General features: G+C 43.6%; 1 protein-coding gene across 7 annotated transcripts in view; it reads left to right on the top strand.

Moving 5' to 3' along the window:
- Positions 1–14,077, top strand: part of khdrbs2 (KH domain containing, RNA binding, signal transduction associated 2) — an 86,269-nt gene that overhangs the window by 28,973 nt on the left and 43,219 nt on the right. For all 7 annotated transcript variants that reach the window (XM_030441459.1, XM_030441458.1, XM_030441457.1 and 4 more), the window contains exons 3-4: positions 5,547–5,663; positions 13,635–13,781. In XM_030441459.1, coding sequence (XP_030297319.1) covers positions 5,547–5,663; positions 13,635–13,781 — 264 coding nt within the window. The remainder of the gene's footprint in view (positions 1–5,546; positions 5,664–13,634; positions 13,782–14,077) is intronic.

The following is a 14,077-nucleotide window of genomic DNA, read 5'->3' as shown; positions in this document are numbered from 1 at the left end:
GCCAAACAACCACTCATCTGCTTTCTTTAATGTCTGTGGAGGTGATAGGACACACTCCTCTGACAAGCTCACAGCCCAGTCATCCCCAGCTGTCATTAAAGCATAAACCTCTACCTGAGGCTTTAATCCTCCTATCACACAGGACCTGGACCTTCCCCAATAGCACAGCTCGCTAACCTGGCAGTAAGTGCCTCAGGACATCTGCAAATCTTGACTGGCCCCGGTGCACTGCATTAAAGGGAGGCCACTGTGCACATTTTCCAGCTTAAAAGCTGAAATGGTATTTTTTCTTCTTCTTTTTGTTATTGGATCTGCAGCACCACGGCACCTTGAAGTCAAAAAACGTCAATGTTTGTATTCTTTCCATGGAACTGACCTAATACTGGAGCACAGCAAACATGTTTGTTTGGTAGATAAAATCATCCCGAGGTTCTCTTTGATTTTTTTCATCTGTGTGTTCTTCTTTTGATCTTTTACTGATTGTATTACTTTTAATTTAGCAGATACGAATAAGGTTCAAGAACACAATATTCTCAGAAGTATTTTGAGTGTATGGAAAATTAAACTCAGCTGGGATGATGCTGTGCGTTCATAGAGATCTCAGGCCTCATAGGGCACATTACTGAAAAGGTATGAAATAAAGATAAAATATTACAGCCTGCAGCCAAAACAGTTTCTATAAATGTATTATGTATATTTCTATTCTGATAAAATCCTCTTCTCGACAGCAGTGGGTTTTGGTCATGGTTTGGGTTTTTTAGCTTTGTGATTTCCCGTTTCATGTTAAAAGTTTATCCTCATGCGTCGGGTTTTACCCATGTCCTGTCTTTGTCTGTTTCCCCGCCATTTTCCTCTGAACACCATAGATGGGTTAGTTAATGAAAGAAGCTTTTGTCCTTATATAAGGGGCCAAAATTATGTTAAACAGCATAATTTGTGTAAAGGTAACAATACATTTTGGCTGAGTGCGTGTCAGCTCCTGTTTTACATGTTGTGGATCATTCCTGGCTCAGTCCTCCTGTTGTTCATGCCCAGGTTTACATGCCCTTGTTGCAGCTAAGTGCCCCATGTCAAAAATGTAAGGATTTCATCTGTTCCAAAACCTTTAAATAATTTACCTCAGTCACTGCGGTCTGACACCACATGAAAATAAATGTAGATCACAGCCATCCTTAATATTAAAGTTTGGGGGATAACAGGCTGTCTTATGAAACTCAATTTTTAAAACGCTGGCCCAGTTGTACTGAAGTTGACACTGAACTGATCCCATTACTGAAACGCAGGCACCAGCATAACTAGATGTAGGAGCATATGGAGATATAATGACGAGGACCATGCGACAGGTGGACTCTTGTTTGAAGCGCTCAGATTATTTCCAATCTACAATGATGTTGAGAGGTCAGGGTAGTGCGACTAAAGGGCCCAGGCGCTGCAGACACACATCAAAGAACCTAGTGGCGACAAAGGCTGAAAAAGCCACCGACAACGGCACAAATAGTGCCCATGGTACGGGACACACAACAACAAATAGGGCCAAAGTGGTCATCGACGACCCCGGTAGGCTGTCGGTGTGTCAAGCCCCACGTCGTTGTCGCGAGTTTTACCTGCACTCCTGCATCATTGTTGGACTTGGGAAGGATGCTTTTAATGCAAGAAAAATTTGACTTTCACTGTACAGTTTGCACAGCCCACTGAGGCAATGTGATTGTGATTTTGAGCTACATGAATACAATGGATTTGAATTGACTCCCAATAGTTCAGTCCAACAAATGAGTGTGTTCAAACAACTCTTTATATAATGAGTATGCATTACAGTGTGTTATGCTAGTAGCAGCTAATGTAGCCTCGTGCAGCTAGCCTTGTGCAGGGATGAGGAGCTGGCTACAGACACATGCTAAGCTCACTCTTTAATCACTCCACACCCAGATTTGTTACATTTTTACATTTACGCCCCAACCACCATCGACTCAAGTGGCATCACTCGAGGATACTCATCAGCAGTGTTGAAATGTATTTCCTTTAGCAGTAATGGAGTAATATAACAAATTACTAATAATATTTCAGTAGCATATTACGACAGTTAAGTCATGTAACTGTATAATCAAGGCTAATCCTCCGAGAGTTAATTTACACTCTTGAATCACATATGCCTGTGCATGCATCTTTCCATGTCATTATTGACTACATTGTAGAAGGTATAGGTCTATTATGTTTCATATGACTAAGCCTACTAATACAAATATTTATTCCTATCTCGTAACTTATACATTTAATTGTTCTTGACCGAAAGAATAAGATCCCGGATACAAGCGGCCGAAATGAGTTTCCTCCGCAGGGTGGCAGGGCGCTCCCTTAGAGATAGGGTGAAGAGCTCTGTCACCCGGGAGGAGCTCAGAGTAGAGCCGCTGCTCCTCCACATCGAGAGGAGCCAGCTGAGGTGGCTCGGGCATCTGTTTCGGATGCCCCCGGGACGCCTCCCTCGGGAGGTGTTCCTGGCATGTCCCTCCGGGAGGAGACCCCGAGGAAGACCCAGGACACGCTGGTGTGACTATGTCACTCAGCTGGCCTGGGAACGCCTTGGGGTCCTCCCGGAAGAGCTGGAGGCAGTATCCGGGGAGAGGGAAGTCTGGGTGTCCCTGCTCAGGCAGCTGCCCCCGCGACCCGGCCCCGGATAAGCGGAAGAAAATGGATGGATGGATGGATGTTCTATATATGTTATTTGGTGAATTTTGTTGAAAGTAACTAAGAAGTAGCGTCATAAGATGTATAATTCTCTATGCAGACAGTGATATTGTAATGTAATATGTTACTTTAAAATGAAGGTAACTAGTAATATGTAATATATTGCATTGTGAAAGTAGCTTGCCCAACACTGCTTACCAGACTTCACTGTTCTTGCTGCCCTTGGACTTTGTTTGGCACATTCCCAGGAAGTGTGCAAGTGCTGAACGTTGTCCAAGCCCACAGTTCATCCATTCCACAAGGGCCCTTGTGCAAGAAGAACTTTTTATTAATGTGTAAAATAATTTCAGTTTTATGTGCTATAGGCCAGAAATAATATTCAACCACACCATGATAAAGAAATATGCAGAAATATAGGCTATAGAGGTCAAAGTGTGTTGTTTTATTGTAGTCTTAAAGCCTGACAGTCAGTGGCCAATATATACACCTTTGCAGTCTCACACCATTGCAGACAGAAGTTCACGAGGCACGTAGTCGTACCCTCTGAGACCTGTTAAAAGACCTAGATGTGTAACATCACTGGGACTTTCCCATTAAGAAATAAACTGAGGGGCACGTTTGTTTGAAAGCACAGCTGTAGCTTAACGAATCGCTGCAAATACAGAGAACACAAAGCAAATACAAGAATTCTGTGCACACAACAGAAAAGGGCAAAATGCATTACCAGAAGAACAATTTTATCAGTACTGTCTTGTCTCTGTATGTGCAGGGTGATGTTTTTTTGTGTGTTTTTTTTTTAACTGGACTGTGTTTGCTCACTTGTTTTCTGTATTTCATCATACAGTGGTCTACTGTCAAATTGGAAAACGTGTTTCTCAAACTGATGGTATTTGGTTTACTTGTAGGCCGATGTGGCAGTGCAGCGGGCTCTCAACTATGAGGAGGAATTTAAGAACTCATCGTAATCTAAGAGGCAGGCCTCAGTCATGGAGGTTGTTAGAGAAAGTGCTTTGCTCAGCTGCATTAGCAGGTTCGCAGATTCACATTAGCGTCACACGATTCATCCCTCACCTCCTGCTTTAAGCCTTGTAGACCCAGAATATTATAGAAATGGCTTTTTTTTTGTCCCGGAATGAATATGGAGATTGATATATTAGAATTCATCCTGCATGAAAGCTCTCAATTAAATGTTTGTCCTTCGTGTAGAAGTTACCCTTCATGAAATACAAATAAGTCGATCTGGGCGCCCATTGTATCGCCGAATATTTGTCCAATGTCGAGAATGTTGTTGCGCGTCGTAATCGTTGCATTCACAACACCCTTCCATCTGATATCTGCATAGTTATCAGTGTTGAGACCGCAGGGGGCACATTGCATCATTTCAAACCTCATTTAACACCGAACCGTGCCCCTTTTTCTAAAGCCCAAATTGCTCGCCATGGAGCGGCGGAGTAGCTCAAGACATTCATTAGCTTAATGAAAACAGGCCACCCTTCTTCTACCGCCCAGCGAGCGCGTTCTCGACGTAGCCGCCGCGACCATCTGCTCTCGAGCTCCCTGCCAGATATAGGATAGTCCTGTCAAAAGCAACCCCTGTGAAGACAGGCATTGACAAAGGCGCCTTAATCATTCAGATCAGAGGACGGCCAAGGACAGTGGGGATGCTTTTTTTTTCAAAGTTGGGTTTCATTTGTGGCGTCCCCTGACGCCTCCCTAACCTGAGTCGTGGCGTTTCGCTCACGATGTTAATGATGTCGGCGAAGATAAGCTGAGTGTGCAGTAGTCAGAGTTGAGCTGCAGCAGCCACACAGCTGGCAGTGAAGTTATTAGCCGCTCAGCCACAGTGGGAGAGGCTGCTTTGTGGAAAGGTTAATATCATTTTAGGGTTGGCCAGAGTGTGTTGTGGTGGGCGGCTGACCACCTGTTCAGCTCTGGAGGGGGCCTCTTATCATCTCATCCAACAGCAAAGCATCTGAAGGTCAAGCAGTTTATAACAGTTTTTAAAAAATAAAAAATAAAAAAGTAGTCAGTGAGGTGGTGTAAGTTGTCGGTTTGTTTCGAGGGGTAAATGACACTTTCTAATTGCTCCTCTGCACATATTTTCATCAGAAACTGCCAATTTGACTGCAGCCGCGTTACGAGTTCCACCCCTCAGATTAATCACCACTAATCTCAGCAGTGTTGTGCCCGCAACAACCCAGAGCTACTTCTCTCAACATGAGCGCTAGCTGGTGCACAGCGAGAGGGAAATGATAGTCACAGCCCCGAGGCTTGAATCAGATAGTTTGTCATCGGGATAGTATTACTTAATTTCCCACTGGGAAGAAACTCATTATTTCTGACTTTATCTCAGCGCTGACCTCTGGAATAGTCTCAGGAACGTTATTGGTTTGAGCCCATGTTCACTTTTCTTTTCTTTTTTCTTTTTTTTTATTCACCGGCGTGACATGGATGACCCGAAACGGCAATAAGATACATGAGCAGCGAGGGCACAGTTCAAACGAATGGATGGATGCATGAGTTATGCGGGATGAGAGTCACCTTTAATGTGCGACGTACAGAGCACAATTCTATTGATTCATGGCGGGCTACATTACAGCTTTTTCCCCACATGATGAATGGTGACTGGAATGTGAGATTATATTGATAATAGATGACTAATGGGTCGCGAGCACCTTTCATGGTTAACCTTTTCTCCGAAGGGATCAAATTCCTTTTTAACACCCAACCCATGAAGGGAGAGGCGGCCTCAGAAACATTTGTCCAGATAAACGCCAGCTTTTATCATTATTTGTCCTCCTCTTACACATGCTGAAAGTGTTGATGGGGTGTCTGATTGCTTTTTTTTCCCTCCCGTGTCACAGTTTAATTTTGTCGGGAAGCTGCTGGGACCACGGGGAAATTCCATGAAACGATTACAAGAGGAAACGGGTGTGAAGATGTCCATCCTCGGCAAGGGCTCCATGAGAGATAAAGACAAGGTAAGGAGAGAGATGCGTCGACTTGTGTCAGAGATATCAATCCAACGGAAACATTAACAGACGCGCAGCATTTTGAATTCAGAGAATATTCAAGCCGACAACATCTGAGCTGTAACTGAGATGAATCACATCCAGAGTAGAATTAATAGCCCTCAGTTGACAAACATATGTAAGAGAGAAACGGGAATGTTTCTCTGTGTGCTGTTGTTTACTGGCATATTCTGTAACAGTCAATTATGAATGCAAAGTAATGAATCCCTTCGCCAAAGCCATTTATCCTGCCGACTTGCGGGCTCCCTGGGGCCAGACTTATCCGAGTGTGGTTCACAGGCAGCCTGCTGGATCTGGATCTGGTGTTTGCGCTCGTGACGTGTCTCAGTTGCATTCGCTATTCTTACCGTAGATTCAGACATCGAGAGATGACAGAAGAACCTGCGGCGTCGTCGCCACTACGGCGAAACCGGAGCTGCTTTTCGGTGCACCAAGAAAAGTAATGCAGGGGCCGTTACAACTACTTTAAAGCGGCTGCAGTCAATATTTGTATCATAGAAATGTATAAGATGATGATGTGAAAGGCGTTGGCCTACAGAGAACCGTCACCCGACTCTGCAGGCAGTATAAGCTCATTGTGTAGCTGTCGGGTCGACGACTTCGCGGTCTTGGTTCACTCTTACCATATCACAATGCGCTTTTCATTTGCAGCTGGAAGCTCTAAAGAATGTGCTTCACACGATGTTACTGTTACACCGCCTCATCGCTGAATGTAAAACGTACAGACACAGAACATTATTCCATCAGCGAACTGGCAGCAGAGGTTGTAACGGAGCTGAGTCGACGTCGACGTAAAATAGGGGAAAGGCGGGACAGGACAAGGGTCATGTGTTCGATCCACCCTCAGGGGAATTTTGAAAGTAGCTAGCAGCAGTTAGCAGCTGACTGAAGAAGGAGAAGGAGAAGAGATGGGGAAGCTAGCAGATGGCCGATGGCTGTGAATGTCAACGAGGTCTTTTGTCACTGTAAACGCCAATGCCGATTTTATCAACAGAAGTAGGCCCTGCTTTGTTCGATAAATTGAGTAAGAATGACCGCGGTGGCTGTAGCGGCTGCCATGTCACTCACAAACCAACAAACTCCTGTGCATCCGAGAAACATGATGTAGATGATGTCAGCCCTGATGTTGAGTCTCTTTTGCTTCCTCAAAAATCCCACACTTGGGCAGCATTATTGTTTAGTTGCGTGAAAAAAAGGCAGTGCAATGATATGGGTCCTCTCTACTGCATGCTGCGGGATCTCTGTTTAATAAGGGCTGAATTCAGAGATAAGCTGGTGAACGTAGTGGAGCATTTACCAGCAATTAGCAGATATATCCTTCAGGCGTCAGTAGAGACCAAGGCCTCTACGCACGCACACCAGTGTTTCTTATTAATGACGATTTTTCTAAGAGTTTTGGCCTTCCATGCAGAGATTTTTGGAGAACCCCTGCCAGGGTGAAGATATTCAGATGCACAGTTTTCAGTGTTTATGTGTAGACAGGAAGACCGGGGTTGTTCGGCGTGTTTCCTTTGCTTTGGCCAACGTGGTCTTACGGTAGAGGTTATATCGGCAACTGTTGCTTTGGCGTGCGCTTGACAGCCTGCGTCCGTGTTTTCATACCGTTGATGTGGACGGGAACTTTTTTGAAACATAAAAAGTGTGTTTATAAGAATATCCGTGTACAAGGTCCAAAAAACAGAGCTGATAAAGATTGAAAATTCGTCTAACATTTGTCAGGCGGGCACAATCACAGCTCCAGCGTGATTGATAATGTTGCTGCTGAAATGCCAGCGTTGTGTTTACAGCTTGTTTCAGCTGCCTTCAAGTGGCCCCCGAAAATCAGCTTTTGAAGATATCATGGTGATTGGAGTAAATGTTTAATGGAGAATATTTAGTCAAGAACACTTAGCAGCTATTCTGCCGCTTCCGGCGACATCACACTCAATCAACAGAAAAATCTGTGGCGACGGTCATTGACAGCACACGTCAGCGCCGCAGAGGAAGAACCGCACGTGTGTTTTAATTCTTCTGCGCGTTGACACTGTGTGAAATTGAATATAGCAGCATTTTAAAGAGTAAGAAATGGCTGTTTAAAATCATGCACATGCAGGTTCAAGAGAAGCATCAGATTGGAAGTGGGGAAGCAGGAGATGGATGGCCGCTCAGTTGCTGTTGAGGATCTTTGGATCGTGTCACACCTTTTTTTCTTTTCTTTTTTTTCTCAGCAGATGGAGATTTTATGGAAATGTCGACCACATTTTTTATTTTTCCTCTCAGCACTCAGGCGCAGAGGTTGCAAAGTTAATTCTTTGCCTTTGGTAGTTGTTTAATTTAAACATTAAAAAAGTGCAGCTTCATCCCAGTGATCTTTTGGCCTGACGGAGCTGTTGGACAAGTCAACTTAATGAAGGCCATTTTTCAATAACTGGATGGCTTTGTGATTGGAAATTAATACCTTTTTTTTTTTTTTAGCATTGGATTTCTTTTCAAGCCTAATTGTGAGGCTGAAAGTCTTCGCTCCGATGAAGTCTGAACGCTCTGCCAGTGCCTTTCTTGGCCGGGTGCGAGAGTTCATTTAAAAGTTTGGCCTCCTGCCACTAAGTCCATTCAGTTTACCCGTGCGCTGCATTAACGTGTCCTCAGTGTGTAAAATGAAGTAAAGAGGTGCTAAAATGATAACGGCTACAGCTAGAAGCAAAACAAGGGTTTTAATTACATGAATGCAGCATGCAAGTCTTTTTTATTGTTGATAAACGAATAACTAAATGCCTCTAACACGGTGGATTCACCTGCCGTCTGAAGGATGTGTGGATAATAATAGACTCCCGGTACTTGTCTCTTATGAAGGGCTGCTGAAACGATCAGATTCAGTGTTCGGCGTTTTCTGTTAGCAATATTGATTTTGTGCACAGTCTTGAAGGACTCTGTGATGAGGCTGACACCTAAAGGTCGTGACTGAAAGGCTGGCTGCCATACGAGGCGGCTGGTCGCGGGCCAGCGTGGTGCAAACATGACAAGCACGGGCGCGTCTCTGCCGTCTCGCCCAGCTCCTCGGTGGGGTGAGTCAGTCCAGCAGCGTGGTAACATCTCAGGTTTATGGAAAATTTCGCATCAGAGCAGGCCACCCAGTCCTAACAGACCATATGGTCAGTATTACACCCTGTGCACAGATATTAGCCTGGTTAACACGCTGCTGAGTCATAGAGCTGAAGCAGGGGAGTCCTCGTTTCACCTCTGACTCAAGACTGTTCACACAAACACTGCAAGGTTGGAGAAAATTTATGCCTGAGCTCCTAAACATATGATATCGACTGATCGAACACACACACACACACGCACAGACCGCAGTCATGGTAACTGATGTATAGCTGTGTGTGTGTGTGTGTGTGTGTGTGTAGCAGTCCCTCCGTCATTCCAGTGAAACAGCTCCAAGACACGATCGTCTGCCCACGTGCACGTTCTGATCTGATTCAGACTGACCTAGGCTCCCTGACAGTGAATGTGAAAGCCTGCTGAACATTTTTTTCCGAGCGATTTTTAATTAAAGCTGATTCTTCCCAGAGGGTAGAGGAACGGCCCTGCGATGCAAGGACAAAAGTTTGAATCCGCAGATTGTCTGGCCGAATGAAGTGTTTCGAGTGGCTCTCCCCGCTCCTCATAACAGCCACCATCGTTGTGTCCTTGAGCAAAGCACTCGACTTCCCTATTGTTGCAGTGCAGGATGATAATACAGGTGGCAGACTAATCCCTGCATTGTTCAGTATGCAGCAGCTGCATTCCTAACAGGTAGGGGGAAAAAAAAAACCACATCTCCACTCCAGGTCTGACATCACTTCTTATTATTTGTTCAGTGCAGAATTGATTTTACAATTTAACTAATTCTTTTGAAACACAGTTAGGACTGGCCCGGAGGTGTATTACAGATCTTTTAAGCCTTTAAAGCCGGTGTGAAGCCTCAGGCAGGGCTCCTCGGGGGCCTGGGTTAAGACTTAGAGGTGATTGGGTTTTTCTTATCATCAGACTTTTCGAACAGTTTGCATTGAGAGCCGGGATTGACATCTTTTGTTTGCTGGAGTGCCTTCTCGTAGACTTTAATGCAATGCGCCCTGTCCTAACTTAATATATACTTCTTTACACTGTTTTTTTTTTTTTTTTTTCTTTCACCATTCGTCTTGTCAAGCTCTCCGGCCTCGAGGGATTGAGGCCGGAGTGAAGCTGCTTGCATTTGTGTGGCTCTTAAAATGAGTTGCTACAGTCAGAAACACATTTTTTAGCTGGTGCCGATAATGAGCAATCTTTATTGTACGTTGTTTTAAAACTGCAAAAACCTATTCTTATATGGACAATGTCTAAGGGGAACAATAACCGGACTCTGCCCCCGCCTTCAGCCCTTCAAAGCATTTTATGTTTTAACTCACTCTTTTGGTTTTATGGCCCTCGACTTTGTTATTTCCAGTCGTTCTCACTGCTCCCATAAACCCACTCAGTGCTCCATACTCGGCACTAAAATTCAGACAAACAAAGTTAGCAACAAGCTGGTGACCACAGTGGAGAATTAAGCGGCTTAAGAGCTGACAGATATCCCCAAAACGGAGCTGAGATGAGAGTGAGCGTATGTCAGACAAACAGAAACATGACTGCAAACGAACGTTTATTTCTTTAATTGAGAGTCGGCTGTCTTGACAATCGTTAATCGCTTCATCGTTATTGTGATATCAAATATGATGAATGTTTTTTCCATCAGCTTTAACCACTGGATTTTTTTTAATGTTCGATGCAAAATCAGAGTTGGCTACATTACGCGTTCAAAGAGCAGATGTTAAACCGAGTGACACATATCAAATAACAAATGACTTGTGTATTTACTGAATACATTTTCTCATGTCAGTATTCTGTTATATTTGACAAGCAATCAAATAAGATAATCAGTTAAATTCTTAACAGCGATTGTTTTTTTTTGTTTGTTTGTTTCTTTTTGCACACACGAGAGTTGGTTCAATCAGATAATTAAAATTAACCGATGTGTCAGGAGAGGCCAAGGAACCATCTGCCTTATATGACAGAGCCCAGCTCCATTACAGGAAAGAACATTTAAAAAAAAAAAAAGCAATAAAAGTATTATGGCATAATTTGGGAAAATACAACAAATTCAAAATAACAACAACAACAACAAAAAACCACAATAAACAGAAAAACCAATCCATCAATAAACAATAACAGTGATTGATAAAAAATAATAATTGATCATTAACAACCCTAGTTCCTCTGTAGCTGCTGGATGTGCAGCTAGGCAACTGTTTGTCCACCCGTGTCAACCTCGCGACATGATAATACATGTGTGTCAGTGTTGTGTTTACAGCTTGTTCCTCTGCCTCCAAGTGGCCAGACCATCAATTAATGTCGCTCCAACAACTGCATGCACTTGTTAAGCACCATTTATGCTGACTGCGGTGGAATTTCTAATGAGGGAAAGAGAGAACCTGGAGACCTTGGCAAACTTTCTTTTGCCAGAGAGCGATCTTGAATGTGGATCATTGTTAGGACAGAAGTGGCACGGCACCAGCTGCTCGTCCCTGCCGCTGTGACACCTGCAGCGTTTTTCCCCTCTCTGTTTTATTTATCGAACGTGTCGTGGCCCCACCTGTCCACCAGGCAATCCTCGGTGTGTTCCTCATCAGCGAATCATTCCGCTGCCTCCCCAGCTGCACCACGTCGCTTCATTAGTCTGTTTTTCTCATAAAGTTGACAGTTTTGACTCGTGACTTCTGCCTGTGCATTATTCTTGTCATTCTGCTCCTTGATTTTTTTTTTTACTTCTTGAGGAACCTAACATCCATTTTCTCCAGCGCCTCACCAAACCATTTATTGATCATCAGCGCGATCCAAGCTGAATGCCATGTCTGGGTCACAACATGTCTATCCATTTAAACATTTCCTCAAGCTGTTTTGGAGCGGAGCCAGCAGACATTCTTCTCTACAAATCAAAAAAAGGCAATTGCTATTGAAAAAAAAAAAAAAGACATTCACTAACAGCCTCCCTGCTGCCAGAGTCTATGACCGAGCTGCTCTATCTGGTCTGTTATTCTTGTCGTTTTCTGCTGTCGTTGTCAGACGTAGAGTAATTATCCTCGCAGCGTCGTTCCTTATGCAAGTGAGGAAAAAAGGCCACATATCATTCGGAAATGTTTCTCGACGCGGTACAAGCGTATCCCTGTCGATGTGGTGATTGCTCAAGTGGCTTCTTGTATGTGACTAAATCATCACTGTTACTGTGGGTGATAGCCTGCCTTGACTGTCGCTTCTGATGAACGGAGGGGAAAAGGTAGAGCTGTGAGTCACAATCGCATTCTCTGACTTAGTGCGGAGGTGCTACATGTGGCTGAATGTTGGTTTTACACCAAGCTAGTATCGTGGCTCACAGGGTTCATGTTGGTGCTGACCGTTGACCGTAAACATGAACGACACGACAGCTCCCCAAAACCGAAGCCAAAACATCTCAACCGCTCCATGTTAGAAGATGGGACAAAGTAAGTGCACGTCAAATAAATTATTCCCAAAGAAAAGGTTCCTGTCGTTTTAAGTAGTTCTCATCACAGTGATGTAGCCCAAGTTCATTTTTCGGGTAAGTCTGGTTCAAAGTAGGAATTGGTGATGTCTTGATTGATTGCTGAACCCTGAAACCTCCCAGCTGAGCAGGAATATAGTTAGGTTGAGGAAAAGATCATGGTTTGGGTTGAAATAAGTATTGTTAATGTTTCGTTTCGTTTTCGCAAGCGAAGTTTAAATAAGTCAGTTGTTGACTTTTGCTTTTCCACAGGACACAAACGCTGATCTCCCTGGCTGAGAGTCTTGCGTTTGTTTGACCCAACCACCTCAGCTTTCTCCTCCCCCATTTGTGTATTTTCTTCCTTTTTTACACTAAGCCACCGGTAATTTCTCCCCCCTCGACCTTAAATGCTAAAAGCGACTGCAAGCAAAACTGCAGTGGCATCCGTCAGTAGAGCAACAAATATTAGTCCAGACAAGTCTTTGATAAAACATCATTTACATGTCTAAATGTTGAATGATTGAATAAATACACATGTATTTTGGACATGTGAAAACAAAACAAAACAAAAAGTTGAATTAGTTTGACAAATAAGCATAATGAAATGAAAAGCATGTCACAGTATACTCCATTAACAATGGTGGCCATGCCCAAAAAGGAGTAGGAAGAAGTATACACTTGTTTAATCCTACCCCTTCTCAACAACTCTGTAATTAATCATAATCAATTTACTTCCTGAACCTGTGTGACTTTGTACGCTCCCATCTAACTATACACAATTCGATATGCTGTATGTACAATTAGTTGATGAAGGTTCTCATTCGTCCAGGTAATTCTAAGTGCTGTATCATCGGCAACTGGACGTGTTTCAGTTTCTTAAAGACGTTTCCCCTCTCATCCAAGAGGCTCCTTCAGTTCTAACTAACTGGAGGGGAGTTGCAGGCTTCTGGACTCTGTGTGGGAGTGTCCTTACAGAGTCGTGAAGGACACACGTGAGCTCTGAGGGTCGTTGGTCAAATCGACCTTCATGTGGGTTTGCAAAGTGTACAATTAATAAATCACGTTATCTATAAATACGTTCACATACCCACCCATATATGCATAAATGCATTTGTGCTGAACACGTGTGCATATATAGTACATACCTACATGGGCACACATGTATGTACATATGCTTTGTTTTGTCGTACTGCAATGTTCAGTATAAAGAAAACTTAAAGTAATACCTCACTGATATGTTATTGTGCAGTAGTTCACTAAGTATTCCTTAATCCAGACAATGTGATGTGATGTTTGCTAGAATGAACATAACACTTTTGTTGTTAATCATTTCAGTTCTCGTTCATGGACACAAATCCGTCACTTGCTGTTTTTTTTTTTTTACTCCACAGGAAGAAGAATTAAGGAACAGCGGAGAGGCCAAGTACGCCCACCTGAGTAACGATCTTCACGTTTTAATTGAAGTCTTTGCTCCACCTGGAGAGGCCTACTCCCGCATGAGTCACGCCTTGGAGGAAATTAAAAAATTCCTAGTTCCAGTAAGTTTAATGCCTCGCCTCATCTTGTCCTCCTTAATTTTCTATTCCTGTAGCCACGTGTGAGCATCAGTCACCACTGCTGACTGGATCATTTCTCCACCAGGCTCATTAACACAAAGCAAACAGTGTTCAGTATCCAGGGTTTGTTTACAGAGGAGTAAGATATAAGCGTGGAGTTTTTCCCCCCCCTGCATTACAACCACCTCACTCTGCGCCGCACGCCCTTACTCACAATGAAAAATAATGTATTCAGCAATTAAAGTGCAGTATGGAACAACTTGCAAGACTCCAGCAAC

This window comes from Sparus aurata, chromosome 15 (assembly GCF_900880675.1).
Source record: "Sparus aurata chromosome 15, fSpaAur1.1, whole genome shotgun sequence".
Lineage (NCBI taxonomy): Eukaryota > Metazoa > Chordata > Actinopteri > Spariformes > Sparidae > Sparus > Sparus aurata.
Note: the sequence above shows the minus strand (reverse complement) of the source record. Positions and strands in the feature narration are given on the sequence as shown.